The 24,052-nt window shown below is 34.1% G+C and overlaps 1 protein-coding gene across 3 annotated transcripts in view; it reads right to left on the reverse strand.

Annotated features, from left to right (window-relative positions):
- The window catches only part of USP25 (ubiquitin specific peptidase 25), a gene marked incomplete at both ends in the record, with an annotated part of 131,216 nt that overhangs the window by 57,869 nt on the left and 49,295 nt on the right, over window positions 1–24,052 (reverse strand). For all 3 annotated transcript variants that reach the window (XM_080695449.1, XM_080695448.1, XM_080695447.1), the window contains 4 exons: window positions 3,199–3,272; window positions 10,599–10,675; window positions 15,148–15,285; window positions 21,742–21,828. In XM_080695449.1, coding sequence (XP_080551575.1) covers window positions 3,199–3,272; window positions 10,599–10,675; window positions 15,148–15,285; window positions 21,742–21,828 — 376 coding nt within the window. The remainder of the gene's footprint in view (window positions 1–3,198; window positions 3,273–10,598; window positions 10,676–15,147; window positions 15,286–21,741; window positions 21,829–24,052) is intronic.

Consider the following 24,052-nt stretch of genomic DNA (forward strand, 5'->3'; position numbering starts at 1 on the left):
AATATCAAAGCTAAAAGGAACCAATGGCTTTGACACTGTTGAAGAAAATGAGTGATATTAATTAGAAAGACGCCTTTTAAAGGATTGTTTCAGAAGCTAAAGCACAATGGATGAACAAATGAGATTGAATGAGTTTAATTCCAAATAGGAATACAACTTAGGGTATTCTGAGAAAAAGTATGTGAAGGAATTTTTTTTTTAAATGTGAGATATCAGAACATTTCTAAATACTGATGAGAAAGACAATGGAGAGAAAAAAGCTGAAGAAACAGAAGAAAAGTGAGACTATAGAATAAGGACTGAGTAAAAGCTCAAAGAAATAGAATTCTGGACACATAAAAAATTGTCTTTTGATATAAATTTGGATAATTCCTTCATTACCTGGAGGAACAAATAAAAGAAATATGATAGAGATAGTGATGGATCTTCAGGCTCATATATGGGGAAGTGGTTTTTAAGGAATATGATACAAAATTATCAGTATAAAATTAAATTTAGAGCCTTAAGCAGGGCCCATGTTAAGTTTCATTAGCGTTACAGTAGATCCAAGAAATTCGAGGTAAGATGTTTCTCAGAGAATGAAAAAGCAAAGAAGTTACATTTTTAAATGAGTAAAAAGATGAAAATAATTATTGCACAAAATGGGAAAGAGGACAATGATTGCACAAAAGTGTGCCTGGTAGGGAGGGTTACAGATGTGCAACCAAAAAGCTCATGTTAACTACCTCCCACCTCTTATCCAGGATTTCTATGAGCATGACAAATTCATGATTCATTATAATTAGCACATTTGTGAAACTTTTACAGAGCAACTGTTAGGTACTCAGTACATCCATAGAGAAGATGACTAGCTTAATAATTAGATTAATCTGGGAGGTGGTGCCAGAAAGAAGTGGGGAAAGACAGTTTTAGGTATTTTATGAGTCATTTTAAAATAATTTTATTGGTGCACTGTAATTATATAGTGAGATTCAAACTACTACAAACATACATGCACACATAACTTGGTGTATTTCCCTGTGCATGTCACCCTGTTCCCCCCTTGCACATGTCACTGACACCTTCATATACAGACATACCATATTTTGAACTGTTCACTTCCTCAAGTTTCATTTTCCTCTGGCCACCTCCCTCCTCTATCCCCTCCCACTATTCTACTTGACTCTTTCTTCATTTACCTGAATTCCATGTTGTTTACTTTTTTTCCCCTCTAGCTTCTACTTTTAAGAGAAAGCATATGACCCTTGTCTTTCTGAGCCTCGATAATATTATCATCACAATACTCTCTAGTTCCATCCATTTTCTTACAAGTATCATAGTTCTTTTCCTCTTTTTATGGCTGAGTAAAACTCTGTCATGTGTTATATATGACATTTTCTTGATGATGAACAAAAATGGAAGTGAAATACAGAAATGCACTGAGAGAAAGTGCAGAGGCTGACTGACCAGAGCACGAGGGAGTTTTGCAACAGGGATACTTTAGCAAGCAAACTGAAAAGCATGCCCATGAAGTGATGTTGGTCTAAAAGAATTAGGAAGCAATATGTAACAATGATAAAAAAAAAAGTGCTCTAAAACAAAATATTTTTACCACAGCAAATGTATAATTCAAGTGGAAATGTATTAATGCCACATTTATGTACCAAAACAGCTTTGAAGCGAATTACTAATATCAAGTACAAAGACTTCAATACTGACTGAAAAATTAGGTATTTTAATAAAACAATTTTTTGTTCTTTTTTTATACAGTGCTGGGGACTGAACTCAGAGATTCTGGCATTTTAGGCTAAAAATGCTCTTATCACCGATCTATAGCCTCGATAGTTTTTATTTTTGAGACAAGGTCTAGCTAAAGTAACCAGGCTGGCCTCAAATGGAATTTTCCTGCTTCAGATTCCCAAATATTTAGAATTACAGGCATATGCCACTGTGTCTGGCTTAATAACAACTGCTTTTAAGGGTCAATATAATTCAGGTAGAAATGCTTATGCAGGATAATATAAACAGTGCCATCACAACATGACTGGATCTATTCACTGCTTCAGGTAGTGTTCTGCTTCAGCTAAAAGGAGAAGAACAGTATGGACAGCCCAATATAATATACTATCTAAAAGATTTCACTTGAATATTTAGCATTTGAAGCAAAGAAAAATAGTAATACTTCAATCTAGCCTTTTAAAAGCCTGGCTAAAATATGAGTTAGTAGCTGCCTTTTTCTGAATCCCAAAATATCAAATTCAAACAAAACTCCATGGGAATCCATTACCTAAGGTTCTGGAGAAATAATAATTTTTCAAATTTCATACTCTGGGTGATATGTAAAAGCTAACTTTCAAAACCTGATGCATTAGGTTGAGGAAAACTCTTTTTCAAGATTTTATGATTTTGGAGTTAGTAATATCATTATATCAACTTATATCTAATGGCTGTCGCCTAATATTTTTAGAAAACCAAAGAGAAATTGGCTAGGCCCAAATTTTTAAAAGTACTTAAGATAGGATGAGTACTAATATTCTTAATTTTTCAAAAGACAGAGTATAACAATCATTTTTTGAAAAGTACTAAGTAAAAGATTTTATAATTACTCAAAAAATGAGAACCTTGAAGCATGCTAAGGTGGTAAAGTCGGCTTTCAAAATTAAGGAAAAAATAAAAAGAGAGCATCCGACTAAGACCAGTATTCAACTCAAATACATGCTGCATATGCCTGGGACCAGAAATGTTTCAGATTTTGGAATATTTGCCCAGATTTTACCAGTTGAACATCTCTAATCTGAAAACCCCAAATCTGAAATATTAAAAATCTAAAACTTTTTGAATGTCATGTAAGCTGTCTATCATCCCGCTTATTTCTTTATTCCAATGACTCATAGTTTCATAGATGCCCTGTCACTGCCAAGAAAATTAGGATGAAATGAAGTAAGCATTATCATTGATACAACTTCATATAATGATATTACTAACTCCATAATCATAAAATCTTGAAAAAGAGTTTCAGTGGAAATACGCTCTATACCCTTTCTTTTCAGTCAATTTTGTGCTCCTTGTACAACTGATAAGTAGGCGCAATAGGGACTACTACATAGAGAAAGTCAAATTAAAAATAAAACTATTCAACAAATACAGTCACTATCAAGACAAAGGAACTAATGCATAATATCTCTCACTTGTAATAAAAAAATAAACATGTAACTGTACCTTCAAGTACTCCCACAGCTAGGAATCTTCCATAGAACAACTCTACCATAGGATTCTTTGGCTTCTCTTCATCCCTAAAGCATGTTAGAAAATATAAATGTGCTTATAATTTTTTGTTCTATAAATAATAGACAAAACATTAAAAGAAACTACAACATATAAGAAAACAACAATTATGTGGCTATCATAAGCAGCTCTGTTATTATGTCACTGCAAGCAAAGTAATTTTATTCATGCATTTCTTTACCTATCAACTAAGAATAGCAAGGTAACAACTCTCAAGATTGTTATAAAAGTTAACAGGAATTATTACACAGAATGATCGTTGAATCTGACACTGCCTCTTTTCATGAGGTGCTTGCTCTTCCTCTTCTCAAACATTACATTCTCATATCTTTTACTCAATTTTCTTTCTTTTTTTTTTTTTTTTTTTGAGACAGGGTCTTGCCAAATTGTCAAGGCTGACCTCCAACTTGTGATCCTACTGACTTGCCTCTCAAGTAGCTGGGACTACAGGTGGGCAGGCTACACACTGCTGCATATCACTTTTCTTATGTAGTGCTTGGGTATTGAATGCAAGTGCTCTACCACTGAGCTACATCCCAGCTCACAATCTCATATCTTAAGACTAAGTTATTTGGACTTACTGAAAAGTGGAGAAAGCTACTTTTAATCGGAATAAAGTTCTACAAAATTTTACTAAGTTATTCCCTGAATTCACATAAAAGAATTCATATTATTCAAGAACAATAGCTGTCTCCAACGAAGAAACACTAGCTCTAAATCAGAGGAGCTAAAAGATTCCTATCATAAGTTTCATAGCGTGAGTAGAATTAGTCATTTATGAATTTTCCAAACTGTTCAACATAATAGTATTTTTCTTTTCTTTTTTGCTTGAAGCAAACAAAAATTAGAAGGGTTATAATTGTTAGGGTTTGTACTATGAAGCCCCAAAAGATAGATTTTATCTTGGGCTTACTGTATAAAAATGTGCTATATTCATAAGTGTATATTGAAGTTCATTCACTTTGTTTAATAAAATTGATTTGTTAAGTACTATTTTTTTAAAAAAAGAGCATTTCTTGATAAATCTGTTACATGGGTCATCATTTAATCTTTAGAACATAGTAGTATATACTTCACTTAATCTTTACAACCACCCCAATAGGTAGTGTGTTAGTCTTTAGCGCTACTCAAAAGCAATTTTGGCCCTTCACTTTCAGATACATAACATTACTTTACCCCCTCACTTTTCTTTAAATTTTTAAGAATTATAACAAAATGTACATAATGAGCTACCTTTAACCTTTTTTAAAGTGTACAGTTTAGTAGGGTTAAATACATTCACATTGTTGTTCAATTCTAGAACTCTTACTGTTGCAAAGCAGACTTTCTAAATATTCATTAAGAGTTCCCTTATTTCCTCTGTACCCGAGTTCTTGGCAACCATCTACCACTTTCTGCCTCTATGTGACTGACAGCTCTTGATACCTAATATAAACTAACCTATACCATTTGTCTTTTTTTTTGACTGGCTTATTTTACTTAGCATGATGTCTCCTAGGTTCACCAGGTCATACCATGTGTGAGAATGTCCATCTTTTAAAAGGCTAAATGATATTCCACTGTTTGTATGCACCACATTCTGCTCACCTATTCATCTATGGACATTTGTACTGCTTCCATCTTTTGGCTCTTATCAAGGTATACAAATGTCTTTTTCAGACTTCACTTTCAATTCCATTGGATATATGCGCAGAATCAGAACTGTTAGGTCACAGGTAATTCTAGTTTAATATTTTAAGGAACCACCAAAATGTTTTTCGTAGTTAGCTCCACTATATATCCTCATCAATAGTGCATAAGGATTCTAACTTTTCCACATCCTCACAACTACTTTTTCTGGATTTTTCTTTTCTTTTCATTCTTCTATTTTTTTTTTTTTTGGTGTGGGAGTTGAATTGGATTGGGTTGGTTGGCTTCTTGTTCTTGTTGATTTGATGCCAGCCATCCTAATAGATTTGAAGTGTACTTGGTCACTCTGAAATGAATCAGGATATAAGACTTTGTTTTGCCCCAAATATTATAGCAGGAAATGTTATGAGTTGCTTCAGTGCAGAAACTCTGAGGGCCAGTATACTTTTCACTGCCAGGATGATACCAGAAATCTGTGATGAGAGAGGGCCTCTGTAGGCATGAGGCCCTGTGAGCAGATGAGCAGTACTCCTTGCTTACACCTATCAGGTAAATATGAGAATATTATGTAAAGTGAGCCTCTAAAGTTTGGGGGGTTTGCCATGAAATTCCCTAGCATACTTTGACTGATGAATGGCTGTAGTATTGACTCTATTTTATTGGCAAAACTAGGTTAAAGAAATGGGTAATAGGAGGAACTTTAGATGAAGAAAGAGATCCTACAGAAGAGCAAATAAGGCAACCTAACTGAGGGGGAGAGGGAACCTCTCTGAAGCACATGGTGTACTTAAACATATCAAAGTCAATCACTAAGCCAAGCATGGGAAGGAGGGATGGTGAGGGACAGGGGTAGGGATTGGGTAAGGGCTAATTGTGTGATGTGTATATGTATGTCTACACAAGTCTTTTATCCCATTAAGATGTATGACCACAATGCACCGATAAAAAATTAAAAAAAATAATAAACCTAGGTATCTTCCACTACATATACTTACTCTATGGTCATCTTACAGAAAGAGGTGTGTTTGGGTTTTATTGTTGTTTATTTTTACACTGTGATGATAAAAAGATCTAGAGACTCCTATGGGATGGAGAAAAAATCCAAAGATTGACTCTTCTGCCAGAAAGGTGTGAATCTTTAGATATAAATATTAGTGGGAATCTCAATTTCCACGGACTCATTATTTCCATGTAGAAAATCAACACCCCAAACTTATCTCCTTACTCATCACACAAATAGCCCATGGAAAGAATAATGATTTATCTGGTGACTCTTCAGTTGATGATTTTGCAAAAAGGACTCAGTATGAATGGCTCTCTTCTCAGTTCTCTTTCCAAATCTCATCTAAATTTTGGTATGTCTTCACTAAACTATTTTCTTAAGGAATCAGGAAGGGATTTTTCAGAAATTGTTCTTTAAAATCTCTCAGATACTCTTTACTATGCATTTCAGCTTATGAATCTCAGGAATTCAGACTATGGTTATACCAACAGAAAAGTGAGAAACACAAATGCAAAGCAGTTAAGACATGAAACTCCTAAAATAGAACAGATACATCCAGCAATTGCAGAAAGGCAAAAGAAAATTAGATTGCTACTAAAGACCAAGAAAATAAAAAACACTAAAGAAAACTTGTATTAGGTATTCATGCTTAAGAATTAAGTTATCGCCGGGCGTCGTGGCGCACGCTTGTAATCGCCATGCTTGGGAGGCAGAGACAGGAGGATCGCGCTGGTTCGAAGCCAGCCTCTCTGGCTTAAGAGACCCTGTTTCCAAAAATTTAAAAAAAAAAAAATAGGTCTGGGAGTGTAGCCCAGAGAAGGGCTTCCAACCCCTGTACCACCAAAAAAAAAAAAAAAAGAATTAAGTTATCACATAGCCTGGTGCAGTGGTGCACACTTGTAATCCCAGTACTTGGGAGACAGGAGGATCTGAGATTGCAGTTAGCCTTAGTTTCTTAGTGAGACACTACGCAACTTAGTGAGACCTTGTTTCAAATAAAGAATAAAAAATTGGGCTGTGGATATAGCTCAGAGATAAAATACCCCTGGGTTCAATCCCCAGCACCACACACACACACACAAAAAAAATTCGGTTATCACAGAAAGAATACAGTTGACAGAATAATCTAAAATGTTTTGGGTCAGTGTCTCTCCAATTTTTTAAGTCAGTGGCATACAGATAATACATGCAGAGAACTTTGAGATAAAAAGTCATGTCTCCCATGATTAGAAAAACAGAACTTATATCTCCATATACCCATAATCCAGCTGGCCATGGCACACCAAATGGAGAGCTCTACAGATAGGTAGAACATAAAGGCTCCAAATTAGTTTAGCTTCACAAACAATAAACAGTAAAAAAAAAAAAAAAAAAAAAAACCTGTGAAATGAATAAAATATTTTTAAAGTAAGACTCAGGATTTCAGGTGAAATAGAAAAGTTCTAACTTCTTAAAACTAGTTTCAGAAAAGGAAAAATGTAATAGTTATTATATCAGGAAAGATGACTAGGACCAAAGAAATTTAACAAAAAATAAATTTATAACAACTCAGAGCCCCACATTCAGAATATACATACAGATAAAACAAGGATTCCGTACATAGAAAAGTCAGGAACTCCCAGTAAAAAGCAATTGAGAAGTCATGTGTTGAAGACAGGATACTATAAAATGCTTACAGAAAATGGACAGACCTAAGACAAAAAACTAGGAATTTCAGAGTAAACATTCAAAGTAGTACTAGGAGAACCCTAAAGAGATACAGATACTGTTGACACACTAAGAAAACATATTAAATAAACTTTTGACATTAAATCTCCAAGGAAAAGCATAAGAAACATGAGCTCTCACCCAGGATGGACAACAAAGAGTAATTCTGTACCCAGGTTGTTGGTCTGATAAGACAGTTACCCTGGGAGAATTCACCAACTTAGAGAGATGAAAGTAGACAAAGCATGTTTGAATAATAAATAATTTGAGCCAAGTATAGTGGTGCATGCTTATAATCCTACTAGTATTTGGAAAGCTAAAACAGGAGGATCACAGGTTCAAGGCCAGCTTCAGCAACTTACCCTAGGCAACTTAGTAAGATCCTATTTCAGAATTAAAAAATAAAACAGGAATGGGGATGTGTCTCAGAGCTATCATGTCCCTAAATTCAATCCCAAGTACCACAAAAGAAATAATTATTTGGACATCCTCCTATCTCAAATGTCACTAATCCTCACTATGAGGAACCTATCAAGACCATATCAGAAAAATAAAAATATGCAAATACAGAGGCCAAAAAACAAAGTAAAAGACGCTTAGATTCATCAAGTAGAGTATGTTTTCTATGAGGTAGAGGCTAAGGAACAGCTGAATCTATTAACAATTAAGCCAAGCCTTCCTGAAGAAAGGATGTTACATACATGTAACTATACACATACATACCATGTGTGTTTGTGTATACAATATAATTGAACTCCAGAGGCCTATCACATCCATTTAAAAAAATGTAGCAGAAAAAAACACACTCAAGGCCTAGAATATTCAGAAGCTAAGGAAAGAAGAACCAAAATGATAATGACTTTCATTGAATGCTGGGATGAGATTTGAGAAGCATCAAGCATAGCCAAAATATGGAACCAACAAGGTCTCCATCAACAGATGAATAGATTGCAAAATTATGGGAAATACACACAATGAATTCTACTCAGAAATAAAGAAGAACAAAATCATGTCATTTGCAAGAAGATGGAAAGTCCTGAAGAAGATTGTTAAGTGAGATTAGCCAAGCACAGAAGGAGAAAGGACATATGTTTTTTGTAATATGCTCGAGCTAGGGAATATTAGGGAAACCGAGGGACTCTAGGTAATGGAGGGGAAACCTCAGGAAAGCCAGAAAGGAAGGGGAGGGGAGGAAGAAGACTGAGATTAATTAATGGAAAAGCTAAATTCAAATATGTGTGTAGATGTGAATATAACATTGTTAACCCGGGCACTCAGTATTGGGAGGGAGAGAAAAGGGGAAGCGAGGGAAGGGGACCAAGTACCATGTCAATATATGCCATTGTCAACATGATCCACATTATATGAGATTATAGTGCACCAATATAACGAATAAAATAAAATAGCTTCTGTTCAATGTAGCACTGGCAGCCAGCACACTGGAGCTTATAAAGAAAATAAAAGAATTCTGATGTACACAAATGGAGGACACCTGCTGAACCGAGCTGCTACCAGCATCATAAACCTCTAAGCAGGCCAAGAAGAAAGTGGTATTCATATGCCACATCTTGTGCCACAGACAATTTGCAAAAAGTGAAATTTTGTCCCATTGGATAGACTTTGTACTAAGTTAATTTTTTGAAAGAGTTCTCCCAACTTAGTTTAAGTTCACATGTAGTCATCTACAAGCAGTTGGCTTTTAATGACTGGCACCTGAAATAGCTAAAACTAACATGATTTTCTTAGTTTACTTTTTTTTTAAGTTTCAACTATAGTTTTTTGGCAACAACTTAGGAAGAAACTGCTAGGTTCTAGGACTAATAATATATTTAAACTGACAGGTAAGAGGTTAGAATTTGCTTTTGTTTCACTGTCAGAGTATCAAATATAAGCAGCCAGTATCGATCTTGTGTGTTCTAATAATCCTCTAAAATATAAAATCTAGGTCTACATAATTCAACATTTGAAATACTGAGTGAAATGTATATGTGAAAAAGAATGCACAGCTACAGTAGTAGATCTCCAATTCAGTTCAGGCCCAGAAATGGCATGCTTATATATAGCTGAAGATCACATTAAGAGGCTTTAGTTGACTTGTCACCAGAGGGAACTTTACCTTAAAACAATCAAAGGGATGTTATTTGGAAACTTAAATTTTCCATGTTTTAGCAACAAAGGGGAAATCTATATTAAAGTTCAGGAGCTTCTCTTAGTTGTTAACATTGAATGATTGAAATATCTTTAATTCCATTACAGATCATGTTATAAGGAGCTTTACTGGACCATAACTGAAAAAAATAGAAAAAAGGGAAGGATGAGTATTTTCACGTTGGGATTTCTACATGTGTTCTCGTTTATAGATTCATGTCAGAGCCTCATGGTAGAAATTCAATAGTCTACCAGTGCTCAAAGAAAATACATAAAGGAAGAAATATTTGGTATTAGAGGAGAGTGACCTCATAAAAGTGAAAGCAGGATTGCTTTAAAAGTACTCATTTCTTCCTCCAGAGGCCAGCCAAGTACTTAAAAATAACAGAGATTTTGGTGGTTAATGCTAATAGAAAGAGGAGAAGTAAAGAATGTTGCAGTGGAACTTCATATCCCTGTTCTCAGGTTTTCATGTGAAAATACTTTAGCTGATTAAAGTTCAATTTTATTTTTCCACCATTAACATATTTCTTTTCATGAAAAGTCATTGTTGAATCTAAGGAAAAGAAGTGGGTATGTATGTTGGCCTCTTCAGGAGCCACGTCTTAGATCTTTCTGGCTAGATTCTGATATTAGAGTGGAAAATGAAAGTAACCCGGAATTTATATCCACAATTACCTAACAGCTTGTCGATAATACTGGAATTGCCATAAATCTGTCTTGGTTTCCTATTTCTCCATTGACATTAAATATATAAGAGAAACAAAAAATAAACAACAACAACAAAAACAAGTGAGTGCTCCTTGCTGATTTCCTAAAACCCCATCACCAAACCTCATGAACTTACGTTTCCTCTTCAGCTTTCATTTGGAAGGCATCTTCTAACCAATCTAATAATTTGTGTGTAAACTCACTCACATCTTGCTGTGGAAACAAAAAAAAAATCTTGTTGATATTTGAGCCTACTAATAAAAACGGTAAGTGTTGCAATAAAAAATCAATAGCTAAACACCAAAATGTATAATTACCAACTCCTCACAAAAGTATATTTGAAATGTCATATCAAATACAGTTAACTTTCAAAGATTTAATCAGTGTATAAAATCAGTACTTGGGAAAAATCATTATAATCATTGCAACTGGGTTTCATTTTAAGAGGAAAAAATATTTACATATATTTCCAACTTAACAAATGGGCTGGAAAGAAAAGAAACAATATCTGCTCCCTAAGGAGCTCTGCAATCATTCTTTATAAAATGATCAAATAATTTTTTATTTTATTAAGAATCATGACTAGCTTCTCTCTTAGAAAGACTAATGTTATTTGATAATTTTTTGTTTTTTGTTTTTTGTTTTGCGGTACCAAGGGTGGAACCCATGGGCATTCTACCTCTGAGCTACACCCATTTTTTATTCTTTATTTTTGAAACAGGGTCTGAGTTGCAAAGGGCCTGGGCCTAAGTAGCTGAGACTGTCCATGAACTGCAATCCTCTCAGTTCAACCTCCCAAATGTTGAGATTACAAACATGTACCACCACGCCTGGCCCAACAATTCGGTTTCTTAATTCAACTCATACATGCAATCCTATCAGCCATATCCATCTTAACCAAGATATCTGTTAACTCTAGCAGGTTAAGTACAACTAGTCATTGACTCCCAGCTGTTGAGTCCATGATCCTATGAACTTCAAACTGACCCTCCATTCAGAATCAAGACATCTATCACCTTTTGCCATCCCTTTCTTTGGTCTTTGCTCCCCTTAGAAAAATAAGACTAAGTAGTGGCAGTTATAATTATCAACTACCATAGTTCATTAAATAATGTGAGTTGGAAGATAAACATAGTTTTGGAAAAAAACTAAGGAAAAAAATTGAGCCTACTAAGACTGCTCAAAGAAAGGCAAATCACTAGAAGAAATCTGCTTTTACTAATCAAAACAGTCTTAAATATATAATAAATCATCATACATTTTTCCACCTAGTTTTTTGGAGAGCATCTTGGTCAACCTATTGACTTGAAAAATGCTGGCATTAAGGTCTAGGAAGCTTAAGTAAATTGCTCCAGAACCATATACTTAAAATAGGTAGAAATGGTGGAATGCATGCCTTTAATCCCAGTACTTGGGAAGCTGAGAAAAGAACACAGGCTCAAGTCCAGCCTCAGCAACTTTGTGAGACACTCAACAACTTAACAAACCCTGTTTCAAAATAAAAAATAAATAAGACTGGAGTGTAGCTTAGAGGTAGAATCCTTCAGTGTTCAATCTACAGTACCAAAAAAAAAAAAAAGACCAAACTGCACAAAAATCCAGTTATAATCATCCATATTCATTTTTTAAAATCCACATTTATAAAAAGAGCTAGATAACATAAAAATCCATTTGTAAACACCTAGTGTATAGGACAGTGGCCTACCAAAATATATATTCTCTTAAAACCTTGGAATATGGCCTTATTTGGAATATGGGTCTTTGTAGATAGAATTAAGACGCTCAAGATATGATCCTGGATAAGAGTGGGCCCTAAATCCAATAATGAATTTTTTTAAGTAGAAAGAAAGAAAGAAAGAAAGAAAGAAAGAAAGAAAGAAAGAAAGAAAGAAAGAGAAAGAAAGAGAGAAAGAAAGAACACACAGATACACTGGGTAAAAGGACATGTGAAGGACGGTAACTGGAGCTATTGTGCCACAAGCCAAGGAGCAGCAGGAATCACCCGAGGATGGTAGATACAAGGATGGAATCTTCCTTAGAACCACCACAGTGCAGAGGACTCTGCCAAAACATTCATTGTGGACTTCTAGAACTGTTAAAGGAAAATTTTCTATTGTTTTCAAACCACCTATACTATGAAAATGTGTCATGGCTGAACGAGGAAACTACATACTTTAAGACAAATTTTCATAGTTTTCTACTATTTATCTTGATTGTATCTACCAAGAAACAACAAAAATCCTATTTATGTCAAGTTTTCAAAGTTAATCCCATTTTTTACTGATGAGTCTAAAATTTACAAATATAAAAAAATTCTACCTACTTTCATAAAGAGAAAAACCGAAGGCCATTACCATCTTTTATTCTTAAAGTAATATAATGAGAAATATGATTAAAACTGGCAATACTATTGCATACCAAAGAGTCTCCCACGAAGACACTCACATATTTTAAAACATGTTTGCGAGGCTGAGAAAGGAGGATCGTGCAGGGTCGAAGCCAGCATCAGCTGGCTTAAGAGACCCTGTTTCCAAATAAACTATAAAATAGGTCTGGAAATGTAGCCCAGAGGTAGAAGGGCCCTGGGTTCCATACCCAGTACCACACACACACACAAAAAAAATCTGCAATAATTAAGAAAAATATAGAATTAAATTATTTATTTATTTATTTTGGTGGTACTGGGGATGGAACCCTTCTACCTCCGGGATGCACTCCCAGACTATATATATATATATATATATATATATATATATATATATATATATTTTTTTTTTTTTTTTTTTTTTTTTTTTTTTTTTTTAATTTGGAAACAGGGTCTCTTAAGCAAGGCTGGCTTCAAACCTGTGCGATCCTCCTGTCTCTGCCTCCCAAGCGCGGGGATTATAAGCGTGCACCACCACGCCCAGCTATATTCACTTTTTTTTTAAATTGGTGCATTGTAGCCATACGTCTTATTTGGGTACAAGGTGGTAGAGGCACACATGCACATATCACTCATTTAGCCCTTCCCCAACTCCTTTTTTTAAATAATCACGACATTCCTTTCACTTACGGGTTAAGTCATAATGTGTATTTCAGAGTCAAGCTTCAAATGAAGTCTATGCTGTTTCATTTTGAATATAAAAAGATACCCAAAGATCACTATACATCAGTGCAAAGCACCAAGAGAAAAGTAAACAAGAAAAACACAAGAAAAAACAATTCTAAATGGTTCCTAAAATGGTGGCTTGGGATTATTTTAAGAATATTATTTCCTTCCTTTCCTCCTTCCCTCCCTCCCTTTCTTCCTGTAAGACCCAGTTTGAGTATAGGAGATTTAACCCAGGCTCCTTCTGCCTCCAAGCTAACATTCCTAGCCCTACTTTTTATTCTTTTCTTTTTTTTTCCGGTATTGGTGATGGAACTCAGCGGCATTCTACCTCCAAGCTACACCCCCAACCCCACTTTTTATTCATTCTTTTGAAACAGGGTCTCATTGAGTTGCAAAGGGCCTCACTAAGTAGTAGCTGAGGCTGTCCTCAAACCACGATCCTCAGGTCTCAGCCTCCCAAATGCTGGATTACAAGCGTGTGCCACCATGCCTGGCTCTATTCTTTATTTTGAAACAAGATCTAAATTGTGGAGGGCCTCACAAATAGCCGAGGCTGGCCTTGAACCTGTGATCCTCCTGTCTCAGCCTTCCAAGTACTAGAATTACAAGCATGTGTCATCACACCTGGCTAGGAACATTACTTCTTTTGGTTGTGTTAGTATAACTGTGGCAGAGGAAGTGAGTAACTATATAGACTCTTAACCTAAAAGGCACTGAGTTAAAAATATCTGAAAAAAAGAAGTCAACAGAAGAAAATTCTTTTATGAGTCCACTTTTTGTTCATTTTTATTTGGGTTACAAGGTGCATTTAAAAAGAAAGAAAGATGGGTTTGGTGTCACACACTTGTAATCCCAATACTTGGGAGGTTGACACAGAAGGATTGCAGGTTCACAGCCAGCCTCAGCTACTTAGTGAGGCCCTCTGCAACTTAGTGAAACCCTATTTCAAAATAAAGAGTAAAAATTAGGGCTAGGGCGTAGCTAGGAGGTAAAATGCCCCTGGATTCAATCCCCTGGGCCCACCAAAAATAAACACATAAGGAGAGAAAGAAAGGATAAGAATGAATGAATGCATGGTACAGGAATGGATGGACAATAAAACAGCTATGCAGTGTTCTCCAAAGTCTTCCTAAATATTCATACAACAGAGATACATCCAAGTAATTATGAAAACTATCCTGTAAGAACAGTAGCTGTTTTAACCTCTTCTTTACTTCAATGCTGCTTTCACACTTGTTTTCCTTAATTTCTGACTCCTCAAATATATGAAATATTATTTATAGAAAGTTTCTACATTTATCTGAAAATCTTCCATATTGTAGGAATATCAAAAACCATGTATACTATTTTAACATTTTCAATTATACATGTGAACATTCTTAATTTTATCATAAAATAAATCACAACTTTAAAGTTTCCAAAAATCACTTACTTTTTCATTTACAAGTCTCCAAATAAACAGTATTTTAAATGATTCATTTATATTTTAATTAAGCTGAATAATGCATCCTAAATTGTTGCATAGAGTTGCTTAATTAGAGATCAAATAAATAAAATTCATGTATTTAATACAGGAACACAAAAAAGCTACCTGTTGTGAGTCATTCGACTTGAAGGCATCCTTAAGAATTTCAACTGCTCTTGAGGGATCAACATACTTTCTTTTGGTACCAACAAGAAGTGCAAATAAATACCTCAGTTCACGCATAAAAGGCAAATTCCGATGTTCCTATTTGAGCGGAAAAACAAACAAACCTTAAGTGAAGATTAACAAAGTCTTTGCTAGTATCAGCTATTCACCTTAACAGTAACCAAAAGTTGAACTTACAATAGATTAGGGAAAATTTCAGTACTCTATATCATATTTAAGAAGAATATTGTCATCTTCAGGACTCAAAGGAATTTAGCAGAAAAATAGCAGAGGACATAGGTTAGGCTCACAATTTCAACATAAATGCCACACATTCACAGCAAAATCATGTCATCACACAGCCAAGAATATCTTCCTAATTCAAGTCTGTGTATTATATAATCCTTCCCATTCAGCAAGGCCCAGCTGCAGCTGACAGAAACAACAGGGCAGTCAACATTCAATAAGCGTTCACTACATGCCAGGCTCTGTTCTAACTGCTCTACCTGAATAAACCATTTAAGCAAAAATTCCTTCTCTTCTATAAAGCCTTTCTAAAACCCTTCAAGTTAACAATGCATCAAAAATCTGTATCTACTAAACTGCATGCCCTCCAATATGAATAGCCAACTGCCGCTACAGTGTAATGATCCTAATCACTGGACTAATACTAGGAACTTGCCTAGTTATTAATATGCAAGAAACATTGTTATTAAAGTGTCTTTATACATTTTCTAACTTAATTATTAAATGTATTATAATCACAATTATTAAATGTTGTTGTTTAATAAACATAATTTAATCAAATAGTTCATTAGATGAGATCCTAGTATGAGCTCTACTGCCTCTCATTGAAATCCTATTTTTGTTCTAAGACTGTAAGCTTAAGTATAAAGTCTTCAATATCTCTTCTACAACATTTTACTACACAAAGCAGGCATTCAATTCATACTAGTTGATTAAATAAAACCCTCCAAAGCCAAACAAACCTATTATTATCCATCACTAACAACTTATTTTAAAACAAGATAAAAGCCTTTACAAAGCATGTAATTCACATAATTTAGTGAAATGCTTCACAACAAATCAGGCAAGCAATTCTTATAATATTTAGCTCTTACAGTAGCAATATTAGTAGATAAAACTTAAATATACTATTTAAATGAGAAAAATACAAATTAGGTAATTAGCATTCTCAAATGATCAAATTTGTAAGGGCACATGTAACAATTTTTATATAGCTGCTGCCCCAAATAACAAATTTATATAAAAATAATTACTCCAGGAGTATATTCCAAAAGGACTCCTAAAAATTAGGTGGAAGGGAATAAAATTAGTCTCAAATACTTAGCATCTGACCCCAAATCTATATACACTGTAAAGCAATCAAAAGTATATCAATTGTGACATTAAAAAATAAGTTTTGAAGAAAACAGCTCATACTTAAATATAACAAATTCCATCATCAATGATGAAGGTTAAACAAAAAAAATTCTATAATGAGAAAATAAATCCAAGATTTTTCTCTGGTATTTCTACAGCCTTCCCAACTGCCATATATAAAAATAAGCCTTAATAAGTTTAAAGATTACGAATTTAAACCAACAAAAATTTTTAACATTATCCTGAGTTTTGTGGAGTTTTTTTTTTTTAATGGCATTCTGTGTTAACATTTTAAAGATGGAAGTAATGATTTTTTCAAATGAAGAGAAATTCTACTGAAAAGCCCATTTGAAAAGTAAAACACTTTAATATAATGAAACATTTGTTCCAGCCAGTTCGTAGGCATTTCTAGCTTTAATCTGTATTCCCCTAATGACAAAATGCTGAACATATTTTCATATATTTACCATCTGCCTTTTTTTCAACAACCATCTATTCAAATACTTTTCTAGCTGCAGTGATGTTATTTGTCTCATTCTTTCTTAAAATGTTTTATTGGTGCACTGTAGTCATACATCTTAATGGGGTACAAAATGGTTGTTTCCTTCTTTTCAATGTTTTTAAAGTTTATACTTAACTGATACAAATAATTATTTATATTGATGGTGTAGGGAGTTCAATGAGACTTTTTTATACTTTGATTGGTAAAATGTACTTTTATATCATATTAAGGTTCAGTTATACAAGCCAACATATACATGGGTCTTGGTGTGTTCCTTCAGTTCTTACCCTCCCTGTATGAAATACTGAGATTAGTAGAGATACCTTCATAGATGGGCATAGCATCATTTGCACCATTTCTTTCATCAGTTCTTTCTTTTCCCCTTTCCATTTCCTTCCAAGACACCCTTACACTATTCTACTGGTTCCTCTCCTTTTATATAATCACTTTCATTTCCTATTTTTCTCTCTAGTTTCCACATGAGAGAAAACTTTTAACCCTTGACCTTCTGAGACTTCTTGATCTCTTAGTATAATATGTTGCAGTTTCATCCAATTTCCTACAAGTGACATCATTTTGTTCTATATGGATGAGAAAAATCCATTTTGTTCTTTAATGAAAATCACATTTTCATTATCCATTCATTTGTTGATAGACATCTAGGCTGGTTTCATAGTTTTGCTACTGTGAATTGTGCTGCTATAAATACAGATATGCATATAATATACTGCTCTAAACTTAATCCTTTTGGAAACATACTGAGGGGTGGCAAAGCTGGGTCATGTGGTAGTCTTTTGAGGACCCCCCCCATACTGATCACCTAGTGGTTATATTAATTTGAAGTCCCAGCAACTACGTATGAGAGTTCCTGCTTCCCCACATCCTCTCTAGAATTTATTACAGTTTGCATTCTTAATGATTGCCTAACTGGAGTTAGATTGAATCTCAGTACTGTTTGAGTACATTTCCCTGATGGTAAACAATGTTGAACATTTTGCCATATATTTAATGGCTGTTTGTATTTCTTCTTTTGAGAAGTGTGTATTCAGTTCAATTGTCCATTTTTTAAAAATTGGATTCTTTCATTGGGGTCAAGACTGAGTTCTTTACATAGTCTAGCTATCAGTCCTCCATCTGCCTCCTGTTCCGTAGGCTCTCTCCTCAAATTTTTGATGGTTTCCTTTGCTGCACAGAAGATTTTGATGTTATCCCATTTTATTTATTTTTTTTAATATTTTTATAGAGTAATGGAGTTGGAACCTAGGAGCATTCTACTTCCAAGTTATACCCCCAGCCCTATTTTTGTTTTTATTTTTTATTTTGAAACAGGGACTCGCTGAGTTGCAGAGTATCTAACTAAATAGCTGAGGCTGGCTGTGAACCTGTAATCTCTTGTCTCAGTCTCCCAAATACTGGAATAACAAGTGTACATGCAACCACGCGGTTGATGCCATCCACTTCTTGATTCTCAGTTTTATTTTCTGAGCATTGGGGGTCATACTGAGGAAGCCTCTGCTAGTTCCTGTAAGTTGGATAGTTGATCCCATGCTCACTTCTAGTAATTGCAAAGTTTCTGGTCTAATAATTAGGTTTCTGATTCATCTTGAGCTGATTTTTGTGTAGACTGAGAGATGAGGGTCTAATTTCATTCTTCTACATATGAATATTGTTTTCCCAATATTACTTGTTTAAAAGGCTGTCTTTTAAGCTGGACATGATGGCACACATCTGTATTCCCAGTACTTGGGAGGCGGAGACAGGAGGATCTCAGGTTTGAGGACAGTGCCAGCAACTGAGTGAGACTCTGTTTCCAAATAAAAGATAAAAAAGGGTTGGCCATATAAACCGATATAGAAGTTCTTCTGGGTTCCACTCCCAGTAACACATACACGCCACACACACACACACACACACACACACACACACACACACACTGTGTGTGTTATTAATAGGAAATAATAAGTAACAGAAGTTACTTAATAATAATATTAATATCAATATATATTAATACATATTAATAATATATATTAAATATATTAATAATAATAATATTAAGTAACAGAAGTTACACTGACACTTTTTAAGTAACTTTGTCACTTATTGTCTCAAGTGACTGTAGCATAAATCAGTAATAATTACCAATCATTTAAAATGCTTCAAAGGTATTAAGTTACAATGTATGCTGCTGTCACAATGCCAACTAAAAAGTAACTTCATTTAGCAACACAAAACACCAGTAAACATGAAAACATGTTCAATATCATTAGCAATCAGGGAAATATAAGTCAAAACTATCATGAGATTCCATCTAACTCCAGGAATTTTATTTTTTTTATTTGTTTTTATTATTTTTTATTTGTTTTTTATTTGTTATAAAAAAAATAACAAATGCTGGCAAGGATGTGTAGAAATGGGAACTCCTCCACTGTTGGTGGGACTGCAAATTAGTACAACTACAGTGGAAATCAGTATGGAGGCTCCTCAAAAATCTAGGAACGGAACCACCATATATGAGCATCTCAGTATCTTTCCAACAGAATACTTTAGTAATACATGCCCACCCATACATATAGCAGCTTAACTCACAAGAGCCAAATTAAGGAACAAACCTAGCTAGCTATGAACAGATTAGTGGATAATGGAAATGTGGTGTATATACATGCACAGTTAAACTTTACTCATTCATAAAGAAAAAAATGTCATTTGCAAGAAAATGGATGTAACTAAAGAATATTATACTAATGAGATCAGTTTATCACAGAAAGTCAAGAGTTGAATGTTTCATACATGGAAACTAGGCAAAAAATAGAAGGTAAAAAAACTTTAAATAATTAAGTGACTAGCTGAATAGTGAAAGGGGAGAGGAAGAAGGAAGTAAAGAGGGGAAAGAAAGGAATGATGAAGATATAGCTCAAAAGTGTGCTCTGATTATAATCAACATATCACTTTCAATTTGGCCTTCATGTACAGGGAGGAGTGGGCAGCAAGTGGGAACCTGAAGGGAAGCACACCAGAAACTGTGTGTACGTCTATATGATTTTGAACCTTACTAAGATGTGTAATTACAATACACCAAAGTATTTCTTAAAAGAATGCCTTCATTTGTGCAACAATATTGTGGAATATTCCTCTAAATAAGTGTTTTCAAAAATAAAAATGAGTACTTCAAGTCCCTGCGCAGCAACACCTAGAGATGCTGACTCTTCCACTGCAGGAAACAAACTTCTCTAGAAAGTGTTAAATACACATTTCTCTAATATGTGCTTAAAATCTCATGATCTTACAAGCTTGGTATGTAAACATGTATACAAACCTGATTTAAATAAATTACAAAACTAAGCTGGTTATATTCAACACTATGAAAAATATACTAAAGATTTCTAGAATATTAAAATCCAAAAGATAAAAAGTCAAGTAGACACATATAGACATAACTGAAAGTATTCTAAATAATTTAAAGAAAACTATAGAGGTACTTCAAATTAAACATGAGAGGGGAAAGCTTGTGAAAAAGTAGGTAACAGTACAAGAAGTTCCACGTATGAACTGTAAAACTGAAAGGGTTTTGTTTGTTTTCTCTGGCAGTATGAGGGGGTTGTCAGGTAGTCTTGGTTCTCTTTTCAAAATGAGTTATCAGGCTGACATTCTATAGCCCAGAGACTATAACCTGAAAAGTTGGTTGCAAATCAAATTATATTTCCTCTAGTGTATATTATAAAAGTTTTACATATTTGCAAGAAAAGTGGTTTTAAAAATTAAGCAATAAAAAGAAAACATAATTTAATAATTTATTAGGTCATATGAAGCTCAGCACTTTACTGAAACCTAAAACTTTACCTTCTTGGTTTTTAAAAACAGGCCATTTAAGGCTACAGGCTCTTTATGACAGGGTCACTAAAGTACTGCACTCAAGCATATCATATCCATAAACAAATATTTTTTCCATCAAGTATGAATGCCTATATGTAAACCAGACTTTTTATTTTTTTAAAAATACGATCTAACTAAAAATGACTGACAGCTAATATCTACTATATGCCAGACCTTTTATGTTCACATTATTTAATCCCTAAACAATTCTATGAAATAACTACTGTTATTATCTATATTTTATGTTTAAAAAAAAACTGGAGAGAGAGAGAGAGAGAGAGAGAGAGAGAGGTATCAAGTGACTTGCTCTAAGTCCATGGCTAGAAGCCAGGCAATTGGAGCCTGGCAATGCTTTCTCTGTCCTTCAGTATACTGCCTGTTATAACATCATTAATTTTAAAAACAGAAGGTAGAGACTTGCACTGCAAAGATACCAGCACAAACTTTCCTTTTTAAAGAATGCAAGACACCTGAAAAAGAAATTGTGATTACCACCCAATTTTTCAGGAATCAACTGAGAAAAGATCTTAAATTTTAACCTATAAAGTTTATTAAATTTGGCAATCTGAAAAGGAATAAAATACTAAATTAACACAAAAAACTCTATGACATCTAGATGAATAAACATTCCTAATTAAAATATGCTGACAAAGGATGGGAAAGTACTTTAGAAGAGATTTGACATTCAAATTCTAACAGTTTCAGATCTGATGAAGCAAATTACTACCCCAAAGCAACCACAGATGAGAAAGAAAATAAAGAGTACAGGTACTCTGCTTTAAACTCTTTTATAATTTTACCTTTTGGTTTCGGGGTAAATCTTGAGCATTTGATGGAGGCTTGTAATTCAGAACTAATCTTCTAAACTCCAAAAGATTGAATAATGACTGAAAAAGAGCAACAATTAAAGATACTTAAGGGGAAATCCTATTAATAGAATTGTGAAGATGACTGGTCTCAGAAGCTTTACCACTTATACACAGAATTGTTGCAATTAGCATAAAAAGACCTATTTTCTCCCCCAAAACAGTATAATTTCTCATATTTTGACTTTTCTTATAATTAACAATACTTATTCTAGTACAAGTCCAAAATTATATAAAAACAACCTTATGAAACAAACTATACTTTCATAATCCATTTATCTGCTGGCACACTAATTACATACATAAAGTTGTTAATAATCTCAATAATATGTGGAGGAAGTTGAACTGACCAGGGTGGGATCCAGAGGGAAACATACCAAGTGCTGCGTACATGTGTGTTTCTACCACTGTAAACCGCATTATCATGTATAATTACAATGCACCAATATAGATATATTTAAAATGATGACAAATGGCCAGATGTGGTAATACACACTCGAATCCCAGCATTTGGGAGGCTGAGATAGGTGGATCACAGGCACACAGCCAGTCTCAGTAACTTAGTGAAGCCCCCCACAACGTAGGGAGACCCTGTTTCAAAACAAAAAGTAAAATAGAGCTGGGGGTTTTGCTCAGGGGCAGAACAGCCCTGCGTTTAATCTCCAATACCACAAAAAGAAAAAGGAAAAAAAAATATATCTTTCTCCATCTGGCTACTTCTATGACTTTTATGTCTAGCTTTTGTGTGTGTTTTATTATAATGTACACTGGTACAGTAGTCTGTTTCTATTTGATTCCTACTGTTTTAAGATTCTGTAGCTTAAGCCAGACATGGTGGCACAGACTTATAATCCCAACATTCGGGAGGCTGAGACAGGAAGATCGAGGTTCATAGACAGACTCTGTTACTTTGTGAGGTCCTTTGCAACTCAGTAAGATGTTGTTTCAAAATAAAGAATAAAAAATAGGACTGGGAGTGTAGCTCGGAGGTAGAATGCCCCTGGATTCCATCCCGAGTACTGAAAAAAATAAAAAATCTGTGGCTTAATCTCATTCTTTCAAGTCTGAATTATTATCAATCATTATTATCAGTCATGATCTCTTCAAATATTACTTTTGCACTATTCCCAATAATTTCCCTCTGGAACTACAATAAAACATATTAGTACAAGTCACCATGAACAATGCATCTCTTATATTCTCTTTTATGGCTTTAGTCTAAAAATCTTTAGACAAACTATCCAGTTAACCAATTCTCTTTTCAGTTGTGTCTAATATCTGTTGAATTCAGCCACTGATTTCTTGATTTCATACATTATATTTCTCCGTTATAAAATTTCCATTTTGTTCTTCATTGTTTTTAGTTGTCTTTCAAAAACATTCCCAATTTTGTTTTAAATTTTTTTCACAGTAATTACAGTTATTATAAAAGACAATTCAATTTTCTGGTTTCCATGTAGGTTTTATTATTTTATTTCCATTTAGTTTTATTATTCTGTTTTTCTTTTAATTTTCAGATGTTATTTTTTGGTGTAACTAATTTGAGTGCTAAATATTATACATAAAATTTTGAAAAATTCTAAGTGCTATATATTATCTTCTAACAGAGAATTTACATTTGCTTTTAACTCAGAGCAAAACTGGAGCAACCCCAGACAATTTAACCCCAGATCAACTCTGCAATGATTTAAAGCTCTGTGACTCAGAAACTAGCAAGTCTGACAAACAGCAGTTTTCAGTTAATCCTAGGTTCTGTACTTTTAGAATTCTAACTGAAAGTCTGAGGTATTTACCTCCAATTTTGAGCAAGCTAATTGATATTATTATTGAGCAATATAATATTGAACAATAATTGATATTAATCAATATTTGGAGGTATTACCACCAAATAACCTAGTATAATAATAGAGAACTGTAAATACTGAATATTGACTATTTTTAACTTGTGTTAGTTATATCTATGTTGGGAGATGAAAAAAAAATTCTAAAAAAGCTAACCACTAATGAATCTCAGCAGGAAGGCATGTCATTTAGAAAAATTAAAATAACTGAAGAAGCAAACTGGTTGCAGAGACTTTCAAGGACTATATGAGACTGAGGTACGGGGTAGAGGACTGCTGTTCTGCACTGTTGGCCTTTTAGTGCCATGGAATGTTTCTTTTCTCTTTGAACTATGGACTTTTTCTTTGATAAAAACTAAAGAGATAAGAGTAAAGGTAAAAAAAAAAAAAACACTCTAAGTGAC

This window comes from Muscardinus avellanarius (assembly GCF_963383645.1).
Source record: "Muscardinus avellanarius genome assembly, chromosome: 5".
Classification (NCBI taxonomy): domain Eukaryota; kingdom Metazoa; phylum Chordata; class Mammalia; order Rodentia; family Gliridae; genus Muscardinus; species Muscardinus avellanarius.